This window comes from Salmo salar, chromosome ssa04, assembly GCF_905237065.1.
Source record: "Salmo salar chromosome ssa04, Ssal_v3.1, whole genome shotgun sequence".
Classification (NCBI taxonomy): Eukaryota; Metazoa; Chordata; class Actinopteri; order Salmoniformes; family Salmonidae; genus Salmo; species Salmo salar.
Window position 1 is genome coordinate 56266832 of NC_059445.1, and position 27875 is coordinate 56294706.

The 27875-nt window shown below is 40.1% G+C and overlaps 1 protein-coding gene across 3 annotated transcripts in view; it reads right to left on the reverse strand.

Annotated features, from left to right (window-relative positions):
* Positions 1–27875, reverse strand: part of LOC106603519 (vacuole membrane protein 1) — a 110853-nt gene that overhangs the window by 10916 nt on the left and 72062 nt on the right. For all 3 annotated transcript variants that reach the window (XM_014197320.2, XM_014197321.2, XM_045717121.1), the window contains exons 8-10: positions 24169–24249; positions 23601–23717; positions 20692–20753 (exon numbers count right to left, since the gene is read on the reverse strand). In XM_014197320.2, coding sequence (XP_014052795.1) covers positions 20692–20753; positions 23601–23717; positions 24169–24249 — 260 coding nt within the window. The remainder of the gene's footprint in view (positions 1–20691; positions 20754–23600; positions 23718–24168; positions 24250–27875) is intronic.

Here is a 27875-nt window from a genome sequence, read left to right on the forward strand (position 1 = left end):
ATTCACAAAAAGGAGGGAGCACTAAACAATGAAGGGAGGGAGGGAAGAAGGGATGAGATCATTTCTTTTTTGGAAATGACTTATCAGCACGGGTCTGCAGGGAGGGACTGGCAGCTAAACACACTGCCTGCCCCCAGGGGTGCCCACTGCCAGGAAACAAGGAGCACCAATTATATATAGCACTCTGTTATTCCTGTCACCTCACATGAACGTAGTCCTATAAAACAGCCCCCAACAACCCACCAACAACCACCCGGGTCTGGGTCTATGAGTGGCTGAGGAGGTGTGATGAGGTGAGAGGTCTGTGTCACTCAGTGACTGTGCTGCTGGCCTTTCCAAAGGTAGGGTGTGGGGAGTGGGATGGTTGACTGACTCACAGAGGGATAGAGACAGCCATGACTAGCCTGGCCAGGATTCCCAGTTGGAATGCAGGAGAGGCCAAGACGAGGGGAGGGAGGCAGGGAAGCAGGGGGTATGGGAGAAAGCTAGAACCCGAGTCTGCCTGGGCAGATCTGATCCCATTGATCCATTAAAAAAATATATATATATTTCACCTTTATTTAACCAGGTATCGATGGCCACACTACTGAGTCAGAGACACTCCACCTAGGTTGAATATCTCCCATGCTATATTTATTGTTGCAAAATCGTCACACCATTTCAGGACCACTGTCAGCAAACTAATTATGTAAGTAACAAATCTATGACTGACCAATGCAGAATGTGTGGCTTATAGAGTATGCAGTGAATAATGGGTGGCTGTGTACGTGCTGCTCATATAATACATTCACCTTGTTGATCATCTGCTTTGACATTCCACAGATCACCACATAGGTTACTATGGAGCTGGAGAAACCCACAGGCTGCAAGACAGTCTTTCGCTCTAAAATTGTGTACAATATGTTCTACTTTCATTACATGCATAAAAAATAACAACACATGAACAAATAGCAACCATTTAAGATAAATATATTATTCTTACTCAATTCTAATATTTTTATTGTCAGACCTCGGAACAAGGGAGAGAAAGTGTTTCAGCGGTGAATCATAAGGAGTTTTTCAGTCTCCCCTTTGAGCACAGTAATAGTCTCAGGTTTGTGGCTAGGTTGTGCATACGCTTTGGGCAGGATGCGTCTGTCTGTCTGTCAAATGTACAGACAGCCAGTGAAAGTACTGTTCAAGACCTACTTTGTTGACCTTGCCCCTTCCTAACACTACAACGATACAAAATAGCAATTGTCTATTGCTAGTTCCAGTGCTTTACAACCACTGTTATTGCCTGAGGTGAAAAAGTATTTACAGTGTCTTCAGAAAGTATTCAGACCCCTTGACTTTTCCCACATTTTGTTGTGTTACAGCCTGAATTTAAAATGGATTACATTGAGAGTGTGTGTCACTGGCCTACACACAATACCCTAAGATGTCAAAGTGTAATTATGTAAAAAATATATATTTTTACAAATTAAAAATGAAAAGCTGAAATGTCTTGAGTCAATAAGTTTTCAACCCCTTTGTTATGGCAGCCTAAATACGTTCAGTAGTAAAAATGTGCTTAACAAGTCACAGAAGTTGTGTTTAATAATAATAGTGTTTAACATGATTTTTGAATGACTACCTCATCTCTGTGCCCCACACATACAATTATCTGTAAGGTCCCTCAGTCGAGCTGTTAATTTAAAACACAGATTCTACCACAATGACCAGGGAGGTTTTCCAATGCCTCACAAAGAAGCGCACCTATTGGTAGATGGGCAAAAATAAAAATAAAAGCAGACATTGAATATCCCGTTGAGCATGGTGAAGTTCTTAATTACATTTTGGAGGGTGTATCAATACACCCAGTCACTACAAAGATACATGCGTCCTTCCTAACTCATTTGTCGGAGAGGAAGGAAACAGTTCAAGGATTTCACCATGAGGCGAATGGTGACTTTAAAACAGTTAGAGAGTTTAATGGCTGTGATAGGAGAAAACTGAGGATGGATCAACAACATTGTAGTTACTCCACAATACCAACCTAAATAACAGAGTGAAAAGAAGGAAGCCTGTAAAGAATAAAAATGCATCCTGTTTGCAATAAGGTAACTGCAAAAAATGTGGCACAGAAATGAATTGTAATTTTTGTCCTGAATACAGATATGTTTGGGGCAAATCCGACACAATACATCACTGAGTACCACTCTCTATATATTTTTAAGCATGGTGGTGGCTGCATGAATACTTGTCATCGGCAAGGACTAGGGAGTTTTTTAGAATAAAAAGAAACGTAATAAACCTAAGCACAGGCAAAATCCTAGAGGAAAACCTGGTTCAGTCTGCTATCCAACAGACACTGGGAGACAAATGCACCTTTTATAAAGACAATTACCTAAAGCACAAGGCCAAATATACACTGGAGTTGCTTATCAACACGACACTGAATGTTCCTGAGTGGCCTAGTTACAGTTTTGACTTAAATCAGCTGGTAAATCTATGGCAAGACATGAAAATGGCTGTCTAGCAATGATCAACAACCAACTTGACAGAGCTTGAAGAATTATGTGCAAATATTGTACAATCCAGGTGTGCAAAGCTCTTAGAGACTTACCCAGAAACACTCACAGCTGTATTTGCTGCCAAATGTGATTCTAACATGGATGACTCAGGGGTGTGAATACTTCTGTATTTCATTTTCATTCAATTTGCAAACATTTCTAGAAACATGTTTTCACTTTGCCATTAGGGGTATTGTGTGTAGATGGGGGAGAATTTTTTTTATAAATTTTCAAATCAGGCTGTAACACAACAAAATGTGGAATAAGTCAAGGCGTATTAATACTTTCTGAAGGCACTGTGTGGTCAATCAAAACATTAAAAAAGAGTAACTACATTTTGATTCTCAATATAAATAACCTCACATGTTCCTTTAAAAAAAAACAACAACACTTAAAACCATTAGATGAAGACCATGGATAAAAATGTATGTGAAGCTCTGATAATTGCAAAATCACCTATTAGTACTATCAAGTTAAACATTCTTCCAATCATTTATAACAAGTCTAATCAAGTATATCACCTATCTTTTCAAACACAAATTGATAAAAGGGTGTTAGAGGTACAAGAGTAAAAAGTTGTTATTCTGTCTCTTTGTATGGAGAAATTAGCTGTAAATAATCCCTATTTAGATACAAACCCCTTCTAAAACTCACCCTTTCACTCATTAGCTTGGCTGTCATTGTTCTGATATCACTGCTCTGTTTGTGTTCATGTTGAATGAGTTGCCTTGGCGCAACATCCTGCCCTGCCGTGTGTTCTGGTAACAGACAGACAGCGCTGTAAAGCAGCTCTGTGACTCAGGACGCAGGGTGAACAGAGGTGGACTGGACGGCTCTTTGATGACTTGTCCTCCATCTCTGGGGAGAGGTGCTCATACAGCACCTCATATAGCATCATCAGCATCATCAGCATCATACAGACAGAGCATCACTATACACAACAGACCACAGGATGATACTAACCTATCCAAAACACTCACATCATGTTGACTAACATCAGACAGGAATTATGTCGTTATATCAAGTCATAATAGATTTGTTGTTTGTTACTAATTTAATCAATGATGCTGTACAAATGAAAAATACTTGGGGGAACAGGAGACAAAAACAAATGTATCAGGGATGAATAAAGCAGGAAGTAGCGTGCCATGCAATGATGATCACGTCAAACTTAAGGGCAACAACACATGACACCGGACCCAGTGCATTGATCTGACCCCCTACTTCACCCCCATCTCCCCCACTCTTATTCATCTGTACCATAAACACACACAGAGAACAGAACACAGAGTACCAACCCCTTCACAGGCCTTCAATGAGATAATGACCACATACACTACCAGTCACAAGTTTGGGCACACCTACTAATTCAAGGGTTATTCTTTATTTTTACTATTTTCTACAAGGCAAAGGATGGCTACTTTGAAGAATCGAAAATATAAAATACATTTTGATTTCTTTAACAAACTCTTGCAATAATATGGACTTGGTCTTTCACCAAATAGGGTTATCTTCTGTATACCAACCCGACCTTGTCACAACACCACTGATTGTTTCAAACACATTAAGAAGGAAAGAAATTGCACAAATTAACAAGGCACACCTGTTAATTGAAATGCATTCCAGGTGACTACCTCATGAAGTTGGTTGAGAGAATGCCAAGAGTGTGCAAAGCTTTCATCAAGGCAAAGGGTGGCTACTTTGAAGAATCTCAAATATAAAATATATTTTGATTTGTTTAACACTTTTTTGGTTACTACATGATTCCATATGTGTTATTTCATATTTCTGATGTCTTCACTATTATTCTACAATGTAAAAAATAGTAAAAATAAACAAAAACCCTGGAATGAGTAGGTGTGTCCAACTTTTGACTGGTATTGTATACCATATCACCTATATCATACTTTCCTACTGACCTCTTGCCAAGTCACCCTTGCAAAATAGGTTTTCTAACCTCAAGTGTCTTTACTGGTTAAATAAAAGTTAAATAAATACAAATATCACTTATAACTGTTATTTAATAACTCATATTATTTTATGAACTTAGTGAAGACCACCTGGATTCTGGACAGACCGAGCAAGCTCTCCAAGTTCTTATGTATTTCTCAAACCCTCTCTGATTGAGAGAAATCTGTTTTTTGAGGGAGCCAAGCGCTGTAATCATAAGAAGAGGAGATGAGTAAAGGGGCTCCCCGTTGTGACTTGCATTAAACTTAACAACTCTGTTATAAATACCGTCAACCCCAATCTGGCCCTCCATCACTCTCTCCTCCGCTCTGACCCCTCTCTCCTGTCCTCCTAAATGAGAGATCTGACTGTGTTTCCCCCTAGAGAGGCCTGGCTCGGCCTGCCACTATAGGCTTGATAAATGCCATCTTTGTGAGGTCTTTTCCCAGCCTTCGTTCTCAGCAGCCAGTGACTAACAACTAACAACATAAGGGGGAAAATCATGTGGTCTTCCCTGTCGGCCCTCCCTGCAAAAAAACACCCCCACCACCCAGCCCTACCCAAAACCCTCAAACAACCTCCACCCTTCCTGCAGATTGCGTTAATAGGAAGAATTTGCTCATATTTCTCAATGAGGGTCTGGCTATTTATAAGGACCAGTGAGGTGCATTCCATAACCCTGGAATAGACATGAAGGGGTTTCACTCAAAGCCATTCATTTAACTTTGATTTGATTTTGGAATTGCTAATAGAATCTTGTGAGAGGTGAGGAGTCACCATAATCATCCAAACTTAACCTACATTTAATTCATCACCTAGGCCTAAAGTTCACCTTCATTTAGAACAATTACTTAGTATCTGGTAAATTCCTGATAGAATTTCTGAGGAAATTTGGATAATTCTCTGTCAGATCTTTATAACTGGTCAATTACTGATACAAACACAATTAGCCCAGGCACACATTACTCTCTCTCACTCTTTCTCGCTCTCTCTCTCGCTCTCTCTCCCTCTCCCTCTCCCTCTCCCTCTCCCTCTCCCTCTCCCTCTCCCTCTGCATCCTCCAAGCCCTCCCTATGAGCAGGGCTCAGTGCACCCTGGTCTCAATGGGTTCCCCTGATTAAATAAAAGTTAAATAAAAAAAAGGCTCACAGGGTTAAGCTTACTGTAGTTTAGTGTTAGTTGGTCTGGGAGGCAGGGAGGCAGGGAGGCAGGGAGGCAGGGAGCAGGAAAGGCCATCTGCATGGACATTGTGCTGATAATGGGCTCCACACTAAGAGATGGACTCACATGGAAATTGATACCTTCTCATGGACAGGATCCCTTTTTCCCCATTCTCTATCCCTGCCATTCATAGGGAGACCCCCAGTCAGCCTGGTTTCTCACCACACCAGCCCCAGCATCTCAATGGACCTCTCACCAATAATCCCATCCATTGACACACAATCTGAGGGATTACTGAATTACAATACACTACATGTTACAGTGGCTGATTGACCGCAGTAGATGGGATTCAATCTAAGTGATTGATTATCATCCAGGGAATTCCCATGCTGCTTTCAAGATCTAAAAACAGTAAGTACAGTATAGTTACAGTAAGTGGGTAAAAATGCTACAAAATAACACACACACACACACACACACACACACACACACACACACACACACACACACACACACACACACACACACACACACACACACACACACACACACACACACACACACACACACACACACACACACACAATGTTTTTTTGCTGTGAAGTGAACTGCATAAGCTTTCTCAAGGACATAGCCACAATGACTCAAACTGTACGGACAACTCAGACCTAGACCAGAAATGCCGTAGTCTTGCAGACACTGAATCAGTGTCTGAAACTATACAATATAGTCATCAAGAACCCTTTCATTCCCACATGTCATCTCATGTGATCTGGCTGTTGTGTTGAATAGCTGGCTGAACCCGCCAGTCTCACCACTACTCCAGCCTAAATGCACAGCCGTACTGCTATGCAGATGACACGCAGCTCTATTTACCAATCAGACCCAGGGACCAAGCTAAGGTAGCTACCCTTCACAAGTGTCTTGCTGAGATGAGATCAAATGTTGGATGTCTGACAAATTTCTCCAGCTCAATGATAGGAAATCAGAGGTTGTTTTATTTGGCCCCCACCTTGCTAGAACCCAGATTGTAGATAACCTTGGTAATTTCTCTACCAATGTAAAGCCTTGGCGTTTTCTTTGACCCTGACCTAAACCTCGAGCTGCATGTAAAAAAGGGTTGTCCAGTTCTGCTTTTATCATCTAAGAAAAATAGCAAAAGTCAAATATTTTACTTCAGTCACTGATCTGGAGAAAGTTATACATGCTTTTATTTCCTCACACCTATATTACTGTAATTCTTTGTATACATGCCTCAGTCATAAATCGCTCCGTCTACAGTTAGTTCAAAATTCTGCAGCTCGGCTTTTAACAGGCACCAGAAAATGTAACCATGACACCTATTTCAGCTTCTCCACACTGGCTACAAGTCACTTTAGAATACATTTTATGAATCACGTTTATGGCTACGCTTGGTTTAGACCCATCCTATATCTCAGATCCTTTATCTCCCTACGAGCCAGGACGCAGCCTGAGATCCTCTGGCAGGGCGCTATGGACCATTCTAGGTTGGAGATAAGGCTAGCTGCTTCTCTTTCTTTTCCATTTCTCCTTCCTCCTGTCTTTGTTTCTTTGATAGTACTTTTATTTTGATGTGAAGCACTTTGTTACTTATATTGAAAAGCTTTATAGAAATAAAGTTATTATTATTAATACTGCAGACATCAAACATCCCTTTAGGCTGGGGCTGGGGTGGAATGAATACAGTATCTAATCACTGAGCTCTCATTACTGACGCTCATCAAGCATGATTAACACAGGAAACCAACCAACCTCTCCAGTTCCAGTAAGTCACTTACAATGATGTGTGTGTTTTCCTCTGGAATCCCAACCACACTGACTAGTCTTTTATCACAGATAACAAGAGAGGGAAGCAACGGGGGATGGTAACAAAGAAACATGCTGATTATCTGATTACACCAGCAGAGTCATTGTGACTTGGGGGGTGTCATGATGAGTCTGGTGTGCCATGCAGCTGTGGGACATCATATCATACAGGAAGTAGCATGATAAGCTCTATCCTCTGTGATTATTATATGAATGGTTTGGCAACACTAAACAGGGATAGGATGTGATGAAAGATTCTTTATTTATGGTTGTGGTGTGCTGGCACTCTTACCAAGATATAAAAACATTTCGTCTTTATTTATGATTGCTCTAGACTTCAATCAGAAGCTAAATGAGATGAGAGAGGGGCACATTCTGATCCACCATGACAACCATCACAGGAAAAGCATTCTCTTTTGATGAGGAGACATCATCATAAGTCATCAAATATAATATACCGGTGGCTTCAGTCTTATCAGGACCACCACATCATATAAAAGCTTTCTATTATGAATTAACAATACATTACAAAAATATTGAGATGTGTTGTATGCCAAGAGCAAGTTCTGAAAACATAATGGATGATATACGATCAAGACTATCCTACCAACAGGGCATTAACAACTGCCATATCTTGTGTTTCACCGAAATGTGGCTGAACGACGACACAGATAATATAGAGCTGGCGGGATTTTCCATGCATCGGCAGGACAGAGAAGCTACGTCTGGTAAGGCGAGGGGCGGTTGTGTGTGTCTATTTGTCAACAACAGCGGGTGCGCGATGTCTAATATTAAAGAAGTCTCGAGGTATTGCTCGCCTGAGGTAGAATACCTTATGATAAGCTGTAGACCACACTATCTACCAAGAGAGTTCTCATCTATATTATTCGTAGCGCCTATTTACCACCACAAACCGTCGCTGGCACTAAGAGCGCACTCAACTAACTGTATTAGGCCATAAGCAAACAAGAAAATGCTCATCCAGAAGCGGCGCTCCTAGTGGCCGGGGACTTTAATGCAGGCAAATTTAAATCAGTTTTACCACATTTCTACCAGCATGTCATGTGCAACCAGAGGGAAGAAAATCTAGACCACCTTTACTCCACATACAGAGATGCGTACAATGCTCTCCCACCATTTGGCAAATCTGACCATAATTCTATCCTCCTAAATCCTGTTTACAAGCAAAAACTAAAGCAGGAAGCAATGGTGTAAAGTACTTAAGTAAAAATACTTGTAAGTACTACTTAAGTAGTTTTTTGGGGCATCTGTACTTTACTTTACTATTTATGTTTTTGCCAACTTTTACTTTTACTTCACTACATTCCTAAAGAAAATAATGTACTTTTTACTCCATACATTTTCCCTGACACCCAAAAGTACTCATTACATTTTGACAGGAAAATGGTCCAATTCACACACTTATCAAGAGAACATCCCTGGTCATACCTACTGCCTCTGATCTGGTAGACTCACTAAACACAAATTATTCGTTTGCAAATTATGTCTGAGTGTTGGAATGTGCCCCTGGCTATCTGTCAATTGAAAAAAAATATACGCTTAATATACGGAATTTGAAATGGTTTATACTTTTACTTTTCATACGTAAGTACATTTTAGCAGTTCCATTTACTTTTGATACTTAAGTACATTTAAAACCAAAAATGTTAACTTTTTTCATTTTTTTTACTCAAGTAGTATTTTACTGTGTGACATTCACTTTTACTTGAGTCATTTTCTATTAAGGTATCTTTACTTTTACTCAAGTATGACAAATTAGTACTTTTTCCACCACTGGCAGGAAGTATCAGTGACTTGCTCAATAGAGAAGTGGTCAGATGACACAGATGCTACGCTACAGGACTGTTTTGCTAGCACAGACTGGAATACATATCTTGCATTACTCATTACTCATCTCATATGTATATACTGTATTCTATACTATTCTACGGTATCTTAGTCACTTAATGTTTACATATCTGGAATTACTCTTCTCATATGTTTATACTGTTTTCTATAATATTCTGTGGTATCTCATTCACTTAATAATGTTTACATATCTTGTAATACTCATCTCATATGTACAGTTGAAGTCGGAAGTTTACATACACTTAGGTTGGAGTCATTAAAACTTGTTTTTCAACCACTCTACAAATTTGTTGTTAACAAAATATAGTTTTGGCAAGTCGGTTAGGACATCTACTTTGTGCATGACACAAGTAATTTTTCAAACAATTGATTACAGACAGATTATTTCACTTATAACTCACTGTATCACAATTCCAGTGGGCTAGAAGTTTACATACACTAAGTTGACTGTGCCTTTAAACAACTTATAAAATTCCAGAAAATGATGTCATGGCTTTAGAAGCTTCTGATAGGCTAATTGACATATTTTCAGTCAATTGGAGGTGTACCTGTGGATGTATTTCAAGGTCTACCTTCAAACTCAGTGCCTCTTTGCTTGACATCATGAAAAAAAAAGACCTCAGGAAAATAATTGTAGACCTCCACAAGTCTGGTTCATCCTTGGGAGCAATTTCCAAATGCCTGAAGGTACCACGTTCATCTGTACAAACAATAGTACGCAAGTATAAACACCATGGGACCACGCAGCCGTCATACCGCTGTCACGTTCTGACCTTAGTATGAGGTCATTTTTCCATAGTAGATTGGTCAGGGTGTGACGGGAGGTGTTTTTGTCTATGTATTTTGGGTTTTCTGTTTTCTATGTGGGTTGTCTAGATTGTCGTTCTATGTTGTATTTTCTATGTGTGGTGGTATGGTTTCCAATCAGAGGCAGGTGTTTTTCGTTGTCTCTGATTGGAAGCCATACTTACGCAGCCTGTTTTTCATGGGGTTTTGTGGGTGGTTGTTTTCCGTTTCGTTGTTTATACCTGACGGGACTGTTGTTGGTCATTTTGTTATTTTGCAAAGTGTTTTCATTAAAAGTAAATATGACCACTTCGCACGCCGCATTTTGGTCTCCTTTAGATGACACTTATTACAACCGCTTAGGATGGAGGCGCGTTCTGTCTCCTAGAGATGAACGTACTTTGGTGAGAAAAGTGCAAATCAATCCCAGAACAACAGCAAAGGACCTTGTGAAGATGCTGGAGGAGACAGGGACAAAAGTATCTACATCCACAGTAAAACGAGTCCTATATCGACATAACCTGACAGGCCGCTCAGCAAGGAAGAAGCCACTGCTCCAAAATCGCCATAAAAAACTCAGCCTATGGTTTGCAACTGCACATGGGGACAAAGATTGTACTTTTTGGAGAAATGTCCTCTGGTCTGATGAAACAAAAATAGAACTGTTTGGCCATAATGACCATTGTTATGTTTGGAGGAAAAAGGGGGAGGCTTGCAAGCCGAAGAACACCATCCCTACCGTGAAGCACAGGGGTGGCAGTGTCATGTTGTGGGGGTGCTTTGCTGCAGGAGGGACTGGTGCACTTCACACAATAGATGGCATCATGAGGCAGGAAAATTATGTGGATATATTGAAGCAACATCAAGACATCAGTCAGGAAGTTAAAGCTTGGTCACAAATGGACCTTTTTTTTACACCTTAATTTAACTAGGCAGGTCAGTTAAGAACAAATTCTTATTTTCAATGACGGCCTAGGAACAGTGGGTTAACCTCTTGACGGTCGCCTAGGATAGGGGGCGCTACAGCGCTTTTTGAAAATAAATGGTGCCCATTTTAAACGGCCTACTACTCAAACTCAGAAGCTAGGATATGCATATAATTAATACTTGTGGATAGAAAACACCCTAAAGTTTCTAGAACTGTTTGAATGGTGTCTGTGAGTATAACAGAACTCATATGGCAGTCAAAACCCCGAGACAGATTGAAACAGGAAGTGGAATTCTGAATTGCGGACTCAACTTCATCTTGTTGCCTGTAATTCACACAGTGAGCAATGGTTCATTGAGCACTTCCTATTGCTTCCACTAGATGTCCCCAGTCTTTACAAAGTGGTTTGAGTCTCCTACTGTGAAAACTGACTGAATGACACGCTGTGGAACGTGGTCACATGAGGAGGGCCATCACCATTATGACGCCGGTGCCCCTGGCTACCCTCCCCTTTCGAAACGTTTATAAAGACAATGCAATCGTCCCCCTTGAATCTTATTGGAGCTCTGGTTGAAAAAGGCCCTAAAGATTTATGTTATACAACGTTTGACATGTTTGAACGAACCTAAATAAGAAAAAAATGCATTTTGTTGAAAGAGTAGCCCCGCGCACGTCGGAACTTTTGGTGCAGCCTTCAGAACGCGCTAACAAGAACAAGCTATTGGAACATAAAGGATGAACTTTTTCGAACGAAAATACATCTGTTGTGGACCTGGGATTCCTGGAAGTGCCTAAGGATGAAGATAATCAAAGGTAAGGGATTATTGACAATAGTATACAAGACTAGATTTGATATGCGATTGTTCCAAGATGGCGCTGACCTGTATTGCTAGCCTATTGTTCTGAGTATCGCATCCCCTTTTATCGCAAAGTGTGATTACCCAGTAAAGTTATTTTTAAATCTGGCATTACAGGTGCTTTCAAGAGATATTCATCTATAAATCTTAGAATGACAATATTACATTTTAAAAATGTTTTCGAATAGTAATTTAGTAAATTGTAGCGCTGTTTCACCGGATGCATTTGAGGGAAAATAGTTAGTCAACATTACGCGCCGATGTAAAATGCTGTTTTTATATATAAATATGAACTTTATCGAACAAAAGAATGCATGTATTGTGTAACATGATGTCCTAGGTGTGTCATCTGATGAAGATTGTCAAAGGTTAGTGCTGCATTTAGCTGTTTTTTGGTTATTTGTGATGCATGTGGTTGGTCGGAAAATAGCTATGTGGCTACTTTTACGATATACTCCTCTAACATAATCTAATGTTTTGCTTTTGCTGTAAAGCCTTTTTGAAATCGGACAACGTGGTTCGATTCAGGAGAGGTGTATCTATAAAACGATATAATTTGAAAAAGCCCGACCAGGGGTTAACTGCCTTGTTCAGGGGCAGACCGACAGATTTGTACCTTGTCAGCTCGGGGATTCAAACTTGCAACCTTTCAATTACTAGTCCAACACTCTAACCACTAGGCTACCCTGCCGCCCATGACCCCAAGCATACTTCCAAAGTTGTGGCAAAATGGCTTAAGGACAACAAAGTCAAGGTATTGGAGTGGCCATCACAAAGCCCTGACCTCAATTCTATAGAAAATTTGTGGGCGGAACTGAAAAAGCGTGTTTGAGCAAGGAGGCCTACAAACCTGACTCAGTTACACCAGCTTTGTCAGGAGGAATGGGCCAAAATTCACCCCACTCATTGTGTGAAGCTTGTGGAAGGCTACCTGAAACATTTGACCCAAGTTAAACAATTTAAAGACAATACTACCAAATACTAATTGAGTGTATGTAAACTTCTGACCCACTGGGAATGTGATGAAAGAAATAAAAGCTGAAATAAATAATTCTCTCTACTATTATTCTGACATTTCACATTCTTAAAATAAAGTGGTGGTCCTAACTGACCTAATACAGGGAATTTTTCTTGGAATAAATGTCAGGAATTGTGAAAAACTGAGTTTAAATGTATTTGGCTAAGGTGTATGTAAACTTCCGACTTCAACTGTATATACTGTATTCCATACTATTCTACTGTATTTTAGTCTGTTCCGCTCTGACATTGCTCGTCCATATGTATATAGTCTTAATTCATTCCTACTTAGATTTGTGTGTATTGGGTATATGTTGTGTAATTTGTTAGATATTACTTGTTAGATATTACTACACTGTCGGAGCTGGAACCACAAGTATTTCGCTACACCCACAATAATATCTGCTAATCACGTGTATGTGACCACTAAATTTTGATTTGATTTGAATATGTTCCCAAGATTCATCCAATGGCTTTGAGGAGTATACCACCTCAGTCACTGGCTTCATCAATAAGTGCATCGACGACATCGTCTCCACAGTGACCGTACATACATATCTCAACCAGAAGCGATGGATTCCAGGCAACATCCGCATCGAGCTAAAGTTTAGAACTGCTGTTTCAAGGAGTGGGACACTAATCCGGACGCTTATAAGAAATCCCGCTACGCCCTCAGACGAACCATCAAACAGGCAAAGTGTCAATATAGGATTAAGATTGAATCCTACTACACACTCGCATCGAGGCAAGCAGCACTGAAGCATGCATCAGATCACCAGCTGTTCCGGACGACTGTGTGATAATTGCAAACATTCACAAAGCCGCGGGCCAGACGGATTACCAGGACGTGTACTCAAAGTATGCACGGACCAACTGGCAAGTGTCTTCACTGACATTTTCAACCTCACCCTGACCGAGTCTGTATTACCTACGTGTTTCAAGCAGACCATCATAGTCCCTGTGCCCAAGGAAGCGAAGGTAACCTGCCTAAATGATTACCGCCCCGTAGCATTCACGTCAGTAGCCATGAAGTGCTTTGAAAGGCTGGTCATGTCTCACTTCACCAGCATCATCCCGGATACCCTAGACCCACTCCAATTCAAATATTGCCCCAACTCATCCACAGATGACTCAATCTCAATCAATCGCACTCCACACAGCTATTTCCCACCTGGACAAAAGGAACACTTATGTGAGAATGCTGTTCATTGACTACAGCTCAACGTTCAACACCATAGTGCCCACAAAGCTCATCACTAAGCTAAGGACCCTGGGACTAAACACCTCCCTCTGCAACTGGATCCTGGACTTCCTGACAGGCCACGCCCAGGTGGTAAGTGTAGGCAACAACAGATCTGCCATGCTGATCCTCAATACTTGGGCCCCTCAGGGGTGTGGGCTTAGTCCCCTCCTGTACTCACTGTTCACCGATAACTGCGTGGCCAAACACAACTCCAACACCATCATTAAGTTTGCTGACGACACCACAGTGGAAGGCCTGATTACCGACAACGATGAGACAGCCTATTGGGAAGAGGTCAGAGACCTGGCAGTGTGGTGCCAGGACAACAACCTCTACCTCAATGTGAGCAAGACAAAAGAGCTGATCGTGGACTACAGGAAAAGGTGGGCTGAACAGGCCCCCATGAACATCGACGTGGCTGTAGTGGAGCGGGATGAGAATTTCAAGTTCCTTGGTGTTCACATCACCAACTAATTATCATGGTCCAAACACACCAAGACAGTCGTGCAGAAGGCACGACAACACCTTTTCCACCTCAGGAGACTGAAAAGATTTGGCATGGGCAGATCCTCAAAAATTTCTACAGCTGCACCATCGAGAGCATCCTGACCGGTTGCATCACCGCCTGGTATGGCAACTGCTCAGCATCTGACCATACGGTGCTAGAGGGTAATGCATACGGCCCAGTACATCACTGCGGCCAAGCTTCCTGCCATCCAAGACCTATATACTAGGCGGTGTCAGAGGAAGGCCCAAAATATTGTCAAAGACTCCAGTCACCCAAGTCATAGTGTGTTCTCTCTGCTACCGCACGGCAAGCGGTACCGGAGCACCAAGTCTAGGACCAAAAGGCTCCTTAACAGCTTCTACCCCCAAGCCATAAGACTACTGAACAACTAATCAAATGCCCACCCGGACTATTTACATTGACACCCCCCCATTTGTTTTTACACTGCTGCTACTCGCTATTTATTATCTATGCAAGTCACTTTACCCTACCTACATGTACAAATTACCTCGACTAACCTGTACCCCCGCACATTGACTCGGTACCGGTAACCCTGGTATATAGCCTTGTTATTGTTATTTTATTGTGTTACTTTTAATTATTTTTCACTTTAGTTATTTGGTAAATATTTTCTTTACTTTTTCTTGAACTGCATTGTTGGTTAAGGGCTTGTAAGTAAGCATTTCACGGTCCTGTTGTATTCGGCACATGTGACAAATAAAGTTTGATTTGATTTACATCTCCTTTCAACTGGGTTTCAAATCTGACATCTTGACCAAATATACCTACATACAGTAAACTTGTATTTTCTTATAATTTCGATTATTGGTTAAGTATATGTTTTCAAAATGACCTAAAGGTCCAGGGAATATAATTGTGTTGGCGAGAAATGATACTGTGTCTCATAAAAGGTCAAGCTATAACTTGCAATAGGGGAATTTACAGCATATTATGGTTATTTTAAAGTTGTGTGCAGAGGTTCCTCCTCTGTGCTCAATAGCTGTCTATTGTTCAGCAGATGTTCAGATGGACTCAAATGAAAAGGGCTCATCCTCAAATCTCCTGGGAAAAACTGTCTGTTTAGGCTATTTTAGTGCCAAGAAGATTAATACAAAATCTTTCTGATACATTTACATATGAACGGGCTGAACAATAGAGAAATGGATCTTTACAAGTTGAGAATAGTCCAACAACACGTGTTTAAACATTTGCTTTTAATGGCTCTTTCCCAGTGCTGTAATTGTTCGCCATGTTTCTCTATGTGAGGTTAAAAGGGCATTGACTTATATGTATCTGTGCAGTTATGATAAATGGCTAACCTGACTGACTAACAAGAAGAGGGAAATGAATCTACTCTCTCATATCATGCGAGAGTGAAATCATCACAAGTCCGAAGGTCAATTAATTCAAGGAATGCCGTGACTTAACGCTTTCACTCCTCTTTCCATTTGAGACAGACATGGTATAGTCATCTTTTTGCAATTAAATTGTAGAAAATGCAGATGAAACAAAACAATATAACAACAATGAGGAAACTGAGGAAAAGAGAGTAAAAGATGGTGTAAATATGGCGGGATCGTTAAATGAAACAATTTCAATAAACAAATATGGCTTTGATTTATTTCAGAACTTTCAATAAGAAAATAGGAGAATAAACTAGAACAAATTTGATCTAATAAAACTTGAGAAGTCGTCTGTTATTTCACCCCACTCCAACATATACTGTACATTTTGAAAAGTGTTTTTAAAGAATTTAGAATAAGATTTGTAAGCACAGCAATGATTTGCAATGACGCAATAAAGTCAATATTTGTATGTTTGAGTAAATGAAAAACAATGAGTTAAATATTGACAGCTATCAACACAGCTGCACAGAGAATATCTGTCTGAAGATTATACAATATGAATACTAAAGGTTAAAAAACATGTCTGTCTGAAGACTATACAATATGAACACTAAAGGTTAAAAAAACATGTCACAACAACGTTAACAGTCAAGTTATGACCGTTGTACTATAAAACTGGCTGTACAGGAAACCCGTTGGGGCCTGGAAGAGCCGTTTTCTCAAGAATTTCAACAGGATCTAGAGTAAATATTAAAGCATAATTTACTAAGAGATACAGGGGGTCTCTTTTTATGAGCTGTGTATAGATAAATATATGAGAAACGGTGGTTGTGATACGCCCATAGGGAGAACAGCGATATCACCAGATATTCCATTGCTGTGTCTAAACATCATGAAAACCATAACGGTCTTATTTGTTTAAAAAATGATTACCAACAACACAAACAACACTTTTACAGGAGATTATAACTACCATAATTCTACAGTCCTTAACTGTACCACTGCTTACTGCGACCAAACAACATAAGAAAATCGGAGCATTTTCACTGAAAGAATGTTATTCAATACATATAAAACTGAAAAAATCCACTTCAAAAAGAAGATGATTTCGCATTGATTGCAAGTGTAAAAGAACTCTGGTGGATAGGACAATAAATAGGCCAAAACAGGCAATGAAAAGGTTCATGAATGGAAATGTGGACAGGCAGCAAAGGGGTTAAATAAAAGTGGCAATTGGCATGGGTAGGTAGTTAAAGAGTTAATATTAAGCGTTAAAAGTAAAGGTGTGGTTAGTCAGGTAAAGGGTTAATAATAGTGAAGGTGTGTGAGGTGGAAATGTGACAGAGCCATTGCTGGATGGCAGTTTCTGTGTGAAAGCCTCACTATCATGGAACTCTCAAAGTGGATGGGCCTCAGTCAGGAAGGAAGTTGACGGTTAACAGGTTGTAAAAAGGGGGAAACAGTGAGTTTGTGACTTGCAGTGAAACTTTCCATTCACCTATGATGTGTCACTCTGTATTTCTGTGGCTCAATGACTATCAGCCCCCCAGGGACTGAAACTATCATAACGCTATCTATCCATCATTACACACACACAAACAACTATAAAATGTTTATATGATTCATACAATAATTAAATGAATAGTCTGAATTTAAATAAATTAATTTGAAAAGGATATGAACAGCAATGCTGAAAACTCCTCAAACCCTCAAAAACACTCACAACGCTATCCATCATTATAAAAACACACACACACACACACACACACACACACACACACACACACACACACACACACACACACACACACACACACACACACACACACACACACACACACACACACACACACACACACACACACACACCTGTACATAGCCCATCTGTAAACAGCCCATCTATCTACCTACCTCATCCCCATATTACTTAGAATATGTGGACAACTACAGATACCTAGGTGTCTGGTTAGACTGTAAACTATCCTTCCAGACTCACATCAAACATCTCCAATCCAAAGTTAAATCTAGAATCTGCTTCCTATTTCGCAACAAAGCATCTTTCAATCATGCTGCCAAACATACCCTCGTAAAACTGACCACCCTACTGATTCTCGACTTCGGCGATGTCATTTACAAAATAGCCTCCAATACCCTACTCAACAAACTGGATGCAGTCTATCACAGTGCCATCCGTTTTGTCACCAAAGCCCCATATACTACCCACCACTGCGACCTGTACGCTCTCGTTGGCTGGCCCTCGCTTCATACTCGTCGACAAACCCACTGGCTCCAGGTCATCTACAAGACCCTGCTAGGTAAAGTTCCCCCTTATCTCAGCTCGCTGGTCACCATAGCAGCACCCACCTGTAGCACGCGCTCCAGCAGCTATATCTCTCTGGTCACCCCCAAAGCCAATTCCTCCTTCGGCCGCCTCTCCTTCCAGTTCTCTGCTGCCAATGATTGGAACGAACTACAAAAATCTCTAAAACTGGAAACACTTATCTCCCTCACTAGCTTTAAGCACCAGCTGTCAGAGCAGCTCACAGATCACTGCACCTGTACATAGCCCATCTATAATTTAGCCCAAACAACTACCTCTTCCCCTACTGTTTTTATTTATTTATTTATTTATTTTGCTCCTTTGCACCCCATTAATTCTATTTCTACTTTGCACTTTCTTCCACTGCAAATCTACCATTCCAGTGTTTTACTTGCTATATTGTATTTACTTTGCCACCATGGCCTTTTTTTGCCTTTACCTCCCTTATTTCACCTCATTTGCTCACTTTGTATATAGACTTATTTTTCTACTATATTATTGACTGTATGTTTGTTTTACTCCATGTGTAACTCTGTGTTGTTGTATGTGTCAAACTGCTTTGCTTTATCTTGGCCAGGTCGCAATTGTAAATGAGAACTTGTTCTCAACTTGCCTACCTGGTTAAATAAAGGTGAAACAAAACACACACACACACACACACACACACACACACACACACACACACACACACACACACACACACACACACACACACACACACACACACACACACACACACACACACACACACACACACACACACACACACACACACACAAATGGCTATAAAATGTTCATATGATTCATATGATAATTAAATAAATAGCCTATATTCAAATACATTCATTTGAAAAGCATGTGAACAACAATGCTGAAAACCCCTCATGAATGATAAAACTCTCTGAACCCTTGTGAATGACCAAACAGTTTAACTAAAATCGCCTGTTTGTCTGTTAACTCGATTTGGGAATAATCTTTCAACAAATTAGAGAAAAAAATAAAGCTTTTTATTAAAACCAGCTCTAAATAAAGCCACCAAAGTATTCATTCTTGAAACAAAGAAAAGAGCGGTGAAAGAAACTGCTGGCAAGGATGAGAGCTGATGCAATCTCGCAGTCTGATTTCAGCACAGCCAAGTGTGTGTGTGTGTGTGGGGGGGTGTGCGTGCGTGTGTGTCAGGTGCCAATTTAACACCATCCCAATTGGCAGAGGGTAGTTACCTGCTACACACACACACTGGTCCAGGTTGCTTCCTCCTATATCTGCCCAGCAGGCAGCCCCATATACAGGCCAGGGTAATACATTTTTCACACTATTGTGTCGACTTAAACCGTAATGTGCTGGCTCAGATACTACTATGCTGGCCAAAAAAAAGATCCTATGTAGTTTTTAGCAGCACTGTTCCAACAATTATGGTGGATACATAACCATGCCAGTGCAGCGTGGATCAGTAGTGTGAGGCAGGGTGGGCGGGTGTGAAGGCTCTATTAGCAGCAGGCTTAGTTGGAGGCCAGACCACAGGTTCACAGGGCTGATGACAGTGACATCTGACTGGACATCAGATCAGTCTGGGAGGGTGACACCAAGCCATCAGCGGTGGGCGAAGGACGGAAAAAGGACACGGCAGTTGTCGCTCCATTCTTTAAGGCACGTGTGAAATGTCTTTATACGTAGATATCAACAAACCCCGTTCCGCATTTAGTGCCATATGACACCAAATGAACAGCACACAATCAGTCTGTTTAAGGTCACCATGGCAAAGCAGTGCCACATCATAACAGGACCAAGATTTGAACGTAGATTTCAACCAGACCGCATGCCAGAGACAGTTCATCCTAACCTGAGAAACAGTCTTGCATACAATGTCCATATTCATAGCCATCCACACCAAGTGGCAGAGCATGGCCATCGTCAGCATCCAGACTAGGTAACAGACTGAGGGGCCAAAAGATGCCTCTTACAAGAGCAGCATCAATACCGTACATATTCTACTGTATAATCACCACCCTTCCAGGGTCTGTCAAATAAAGAAAATGTATTCCATTCAACACAGCATGTTCCAGTTCCCCATGATTAATTAATGCTAACATTTTGGTAAGAGATCTGAGTTACAGTCAGAACAAAATTAGAATAGGTTTTTCCAAAAAAGGGCACAAACGACCTCAAAATGTCACACTTGAAGTGCTCTCAACCGTCATGTTCCAAATTAACCCTTTAACGTGGGATACTACCCCTGTCATTGTCCTCCTTCTCCATCCTGTGACACAAACACTCATGCACGCAAGCACACACACATTTCCATTTCTTCAGGATGTCCAATGTTACTTAGTGGCTAGGTTACTCACCCGATCAGAGACACCATCTGCTCCACTATGTGGCTGCTGAAGGTTATGATCACAAACAGTTTCTGTGAGGAAGAAAGAGAGAGACAGTCAGTCAGTCAGTGGACCTTGAGGTCGTAGGGGGTACATACAGGCCCAGCCACGGCAGTACACTCATGGTTTGATCATTAATACCCCCTCTGTTGGACCCCCTGTAATCAACCAACACCACATTTGGTGCCTGACAAGCGGTCAGCCCAAAACCAGCCATGAAGTGGCCCTTTGTCATCAAGGCCAGGAACAAAAGTCAGAGGCCCTATGACACATTTTAACCAACGCACAGACACTCAGGTCAAGAAATGAGTCTACACAGGCAGGCTGTCTTCAGGGGGTGAGGATGAGGGAGGGTGTGGGGTTACAGCTGATACAGATAACAGTTGAAGAGGGGGATGGGAGGAGGAGGAGGAGGAGGTGGAGAGGGGTATTGAGGGGATGGGGGGGATCAGGAGGAGATGTGTCACTCCTCTCAGACAGACGTTTATAACGGTAAAGGGGGATTTGTTTTGTTCCTGTCCAGTCTAATTCCTGCTTACTCATTGCCCCAGACTGGACACAGGAGACAGGGGGGTGGGGGGTTGGCCATTACGGCTCAATCAGACCCTATTAGGGCGCTCATTACGTCTCTGTTTACCATTCAGTTACTGTTCAGCCACCCACTGAGCAGGAAACCAGGAAGCACTGGGTCTGGGAGAGGCCAAAATGGATGCCACTGCCCATAACAAAGACCAAGTCTAACAAATATGTTTTTGTCCTTTTCGGACTCATGAAAACCTGGTAGGGAAGTGCACAGGTTTAACAAGATGATACTACCCCATTGTGCCACTCATATAGGGAATCAACACTGGAGTGGGTTCTCATAATAGCAATGTGCATGTCTGTTGAAACCCCTTGAAGCACAGAGCCCATAACTAAACTAGTAGGAATGTGGAAGTCAGGGAGGCTATCATAACGGAGATGACTTCTCTCCTATTGTTTAGGCCAGACTGTGTGTCACGGGTACTGAAGGTAAACGAAAATACCAGAAACTGAGCTTTTACTGTCCACTTCTTAAAGGGAAGGACATTTAGTCATGTCTCCGCTCAGCTAAACCTAACGGAGCCATTTCAACATTTTACCGATAGATTAGAATTAATGGACATTTTTGTAGGGGCTGTTACATTTTAGTTAGGGCAAATCAAGTCTGACTTTTTCAAGTGGAAATTACAAACTTTAGAATCATTTTTAAACCTTGAATACACTACAAGTTTGCATAAAAACAGTAATCAAATTAAGATCCTAAATCTGTACATTTTAGGACTTATAAAACCTAAATTCCCTAGATTTTATATCATTTTTGATAGTTCCTATCAATATTTCAAAACCTAGCTAGTAAACATCACCACAAAGTACCGTCAGAAATCCAGATCCAGTTTACAGTATGACAGGGTCAAGCGTTGTGAAAAGGTCTGGATCCTTGGGGACTCGTGTGCCATTGTTTACAGGAACAGATTGTTATTGTGAACCTGAATTTACCACCTGACCTGCAGGTACAGTACAACCCAGTTATCCAGCTCTCAAATCCCCCTAGTGCATTGTTCCCCTGCTTTGGCACACAAGGGAGAATGTTCACCTGTTCACCATTACAGTCTATCATATTGCCCCTTCCTTCCCTCTCTTTCATGACAAGTTCAACAACTATACATCTCTGTGACTCACAGTAGAGTATACTGTCAACATAAAACTACAAAGAAGTGCCGTCTAATAGAATATAATTTTCTGCATTCTTTCCAGACTTAACACAATGGGGGGAAAGAACAAGAGAAGCTGAGAGAACAGGGGTTTGTTCAGATATAACTGTATTGTTTACAGAGGACATGATCTGTCAGGTATAGAGCATTGTGTCAGCTATATTCATTACATTTCTGTTTGTCACACAGGACGTTTCATCTCACTGAATACATCCCAGGCTGACCCCAGCCAGTTATGATGGTGAGCCTGGTTCCGTTTCCAGTCAGTGTGGTGTATCATTGTAAAGCTGGCCCTAGCCGTGTCAGGCAGGTAGGGGACAGTGACACACCTCTGATTCTGCCTGGCTGTGGAGTCACAGTCATCGGCCCAAGGGACACTAGGCCTAATTGACTCTATGATGCTGCTGCCCACGCCACTCTCTGTATCATCACAGACAGTGTTCATCTACAATAGGGTTTGATCTATGGACACCACCCCACACCCACCCCTCACTGCTTGTGCATCTACAGAAAGTGAACTTAACATTACTAGTAAGATAATAAATCCTAATAAATCAGCTTACTCCATTGGTGTTTAATTTTATTTTTATAAAATACTTTATAGAAGAGTTAGAAAGTCTAATCCATTAAGCATACAGACACTACCATGGCACAAAGTGGATTAAGTCCTTAATCCTTGCATGCATGGGAAAACTGATTAAACTTTTACACAATAACCATCACTGTATACTTCTTTACAGTACAGATTCACCTTTCAGTACAGAAAATACTCAAGTGATTCAAATATCTTCTCCCTACTAAAGTACGTATCTCTGAGCGCAGCATCTTCTTTCACAAAATGGATGACCGACCCTTGCTTTCACTGGCCAAAATGGCCTCCTTACACTCTGAGTTGAGTACAGTACAGGAGGATCCCTCCTCATCCTCTTCATGGTTTTACTATCACGTCTGACGTATTCATATTCAAAATAAACGGAAGCCTTGATCTATCAATTCTATAAGAAAAAAGGTTGCTTTGTCAAAATGTTATATCAAACTACAGACCTTAAGTAGCCTCTTTGAAAGAACCAAAAAAGACATAAGAAAAGTGAGCTCTGTGTGCAAGACATCTATGTAAAAATGTGTGCTTGTATACAGTAAACTCACCTGAATGTGCATTTTGATTATGGCTTTCCCAATTAGTGTTGCTCCAAAAAAGGTCCAAAAGGGAACAAGGAAATGGCCACATGTTATACCTGCCAGGTCAAACAATGGATTTGGAATCTGGAGAAACAGAGAATATGTATTAAATATAAGAAATGAACATGAACAACTGACAACAATTATAGAGAAAACAACTTTATTCTATAGAAAAGTGCAGGGACCCAATATACTTCAATATGCTTCAGTACAAACAGTTTTGTTCAACGTTCCTATGTTTGAGGTATTTAGCACTTACTGGAGGTATCTTATAGATTAGTAATACAATGACTGAAATCTACAGAATATAGGTAGCGTTATATTTACATTTATATCTATCTTTATTAATAATCTGTTCTGTCTTCTGGTTTGAGAATCAGCAGTTCACTTTAAATAGACAGACAGTTTCATGATGCATAGAAATGCTCTTTTAAGGCTTGAATTTAACTTGTAGTCACTTTCTAGTATTTTCAGACATTAATGGGGGTGATTAAAATGTTTCAACAGAATACAGTTAATATATGAATTCACTTACAGAGGCACAGGCGAGAATTCCAAAGAATCCAACTCTCTGAACCATTTTCTGCACTGCTAGTTTTGCTCTTGTGGCAAAGTCCTGAAAAGGAGCAAATATAATGGCAAATATTTAACTGATCATTCTATACAGACCATGTAATTCTTATTCACATTTCATCATAGCAATGTAATGTATGAATCTTTAATGAGTAACATATTATGTTCATTTGAGCAGACAATTTTTTTTCTCAGCAGCGAAGACCAAAAGCTATTTATGCAATCAATAACCTTTTCACTAATCTATGGTGATTAAAGGTAGAAGGATGATCTCCGACCCATTTTAAATATCTCACAGATTAACACATGGTAGTAACATTACTAAAAATACTTCCAAAACATTGTTCATTCTATAATTTATCTCGAAACTTCTATCATTAGGGAAAAGGTTTCAAAATTGTTTGAGGCTTGTCGACAAGGAGTGAATCTTAAAATAAATCGGAGATGATCCTTGCAAAATCAACACCAATCAAATTGATCCAATAAAAACAATTGAGTTACAGTCTAAGGAATTCATTAGTTAAAAATGGCAATATTTATAATTGATTCTCTCTAAGGAAATATCGTTGTGGTGTGTGCTGAAAGTCATTTGTGAGTTGTAATGCATTTCTTTATTTGAAATGATAAATAAATTAGACTAAAACAGGCTCGTGGAGATTTGAGACTTAACATTACTATTAATATAGTAAAATGTGAGATTATAAGAGCAAGATTTTTAGACTATAGAAAATATACTTACTGTAGGTTTAGGACAAACAGGTGTCTTTTTTAGCATCTCTTCTCATTTATATTTTGTATTTTTAACACACTGACCATGAATATAAAGAAAACAAGGATGCTGGCATTTTATATGTACAAATATATCAGAGAGCAGATTATTGATTAACGAATAATATGGTTTATATCAAGTAAACCTATTTCTCTAAGAAGTAAATGTACAATTAACATATTGAATTGTGGCAACATGACATCTTTCTATTTATTTAAAAGAATATTGTGACATGCTTTACAGATTTTTCCAAGTCACTATTATCTAAATATTTATTTTCCTTCATATATCAATATTTCTGTTAACCAAAAAAGTGTTCTAAGCCCTGCAAAAGTGCTGCACACAGTCAATTGTCCTGTCAGTTGTCTAATTGGAACAATCACCCTCTGCAAACTCATCCAAACACCTTTTATACTGGGATATTATATATTCACATCCTCTAACTGACAGTTTTTAATCCAATATCATTGGGAATGTGAGTGCAAGACTAGACTTCATGGTCATTCCAATGACTCACAGATTCTTACTAATTCTGCAGCTTTTTCCTCGCCATCTCTCCTGACAACTCAACAAAAGGCTCTTTTCAAAGCAATGACATGGATTTTTCCTCAATATACCTATGCTGGGAAGATGAGGGTTAAACTCTAGTTGATATAGTTCAAATATTTCTGGGAACTGTGAAGGAAGGATGGCGGATTTATCCTGGAATGATTAAGGTGAATTGGTCCTACTTCTGATGATTGTATTAGAATGCCACTAGAGATAACAGTACAAATTGTACGCATGTGCTGATGTGTTTATTTTGTCTTGATCTTAGGAAAATTATTGTTGTTGTTGTTTTACAGATATTTAACTATGCCAATGCTGTAAGGTTGGTATATAAATTTAAAGGGGAATAAAAAATATAATGTCAATTAAATCTAAAAACACACTGGGGATAATTTGTGAAATCATGTTGAGGGTATTGTCTATTTATATATATAGATTTGTATTTAATATTGCAAAATGTATATCCAGATTTTTATTGACTGGACTCCAAAAATCTATTCTGTAGATACTGATTGCTCCATCACTGAAAGTTTGATATGAAGACTTGATGTGTTTAAATGTGTGTGTGTTTAAGTGCATATCTAACACATGATGCCTTTTATGTTCTAATCAATGGTAATGACATCAACACATCTTTCCTTTGATATAAAATGTAAAATACATTTGACTTGTGAGCTGTAGGAACATGTTTTACTTCTCTAAACAATGTGTTGCATAGCACAAATACATTTGACTAAAGTGTTGATATAGTATAGCTCCAACCAAAGAACTTCATGAATTAGAATGATATTTCCTAATTAACTGGTAATATCTGTACATGAGATGGTACTGTATGCATGTAAAGATATTAAAAAAATTTAGAGGAATGACTGGAATCATCCACTAACTTTTAGACTAACCTTTAGGTCATCTCTCAGGCTAGATCTGATATAATGCATAAACAACTATTAACTGGCCAGACCTCAAACTGCAAGCTTTCACATGACTATACCATATTATTACTAGTTAATGGTAGTTCACATTTAATATGTTTAATTGCTATAATTATTTGCAAAATTAAACTGCAATTTCAAATCAGATAGGACGTGCCCTCCAGAATTAGTAATATACTCATCCAAATCATTATGTTCTACAAGAAATTGATTAAACATCAATGCATGAGGAAAATTGCTTATTTACAATGACCAAACAATAAGACATCTACTTTTATGGGTGAACATTTTATTTAAAGGACTTTCACCTTTGTTTCACACACATACCGGTAAATTGAAACTTGAGAGGTTTAACTTGGGGGGAGACTGAGGTTAGGGTAGTAAGACAAGATCATGCCTAATATGGTCAACAAAGCAGTAGAGTAATGGTGGCATTGCTTCAAGAGCAGGAGCCGGCCCACAGGAAATTCTGGAGACATAGGGAGTAGACTAAAAGAGGGGGGCCCAACTGACATCCACTCTGATTGGCTCACATTTTGAATTTCTCCCTCAGATTCTATCCTATCACAGGAGCTTTCCACAAGGATAATCCTGCTTCTCTAATTCTAGCCTTCTGTTCCAAATTCTTTATTCTGTTTTTTGTTCTCTCCCCCCCCCCCCCCCCTTTCTAAATCTTGGAGACGGAGCTGGTTGTCTGGGGGAAGGAATGTGTATGGTTTACAGCTGAACGACTCTGGGCCGTCTGTTGACCACAAACACCTAACAACCACAGGACTAGAGTAGGGGATTTATGCTTCAATAATGAATAACTGTTAGGGAAATCAGCATAGTTTAGTCAATCAATCACATTTATTACATGAAATATGATATTTGCGTTGGTATAGTTTACCAAGTTAGTAGAGTTCTGGATTTCCACTCACTTGACTGGTATGGATGAGTGAAAGGAAAATAGCTACCTCACCACTGAATTAAATGAAGGTCCCAGTGGGGGGGAATATCGTGTGTTTACGCGTGACATTGTGATTTACTAGCGGGACTCTCCCCTTTTCTCCTCCTGTATGTACCTTCTGGACCACAAAATTGTCCATCTTACATGACCAGTGTTCAGAAATCCAGACACCACACAATGTGTGTTGTACGCAGTTCATGGAAAATCACCATCTTGGCCAGGCTTCCACCCACGGCTGCCTGCCTCCCTCCCTCTCATCCCCATCCCCCGCGCAGCGCCCTATCCCCCAGGGCAGGGCTTACCAGCAATTACATTTTGGAGATCTTGTCAAGGGTGCAGTGTCATTAAAACCATGGGGCATGGCTCCAGCTTTTGGCTCTCCATCTCTTTACTCAGCACTCTGTACCCAATATTCCCCCACATCAAGATGATGCCTACAGCGTGAAGTAAAAATCACACCTCTGATCTAT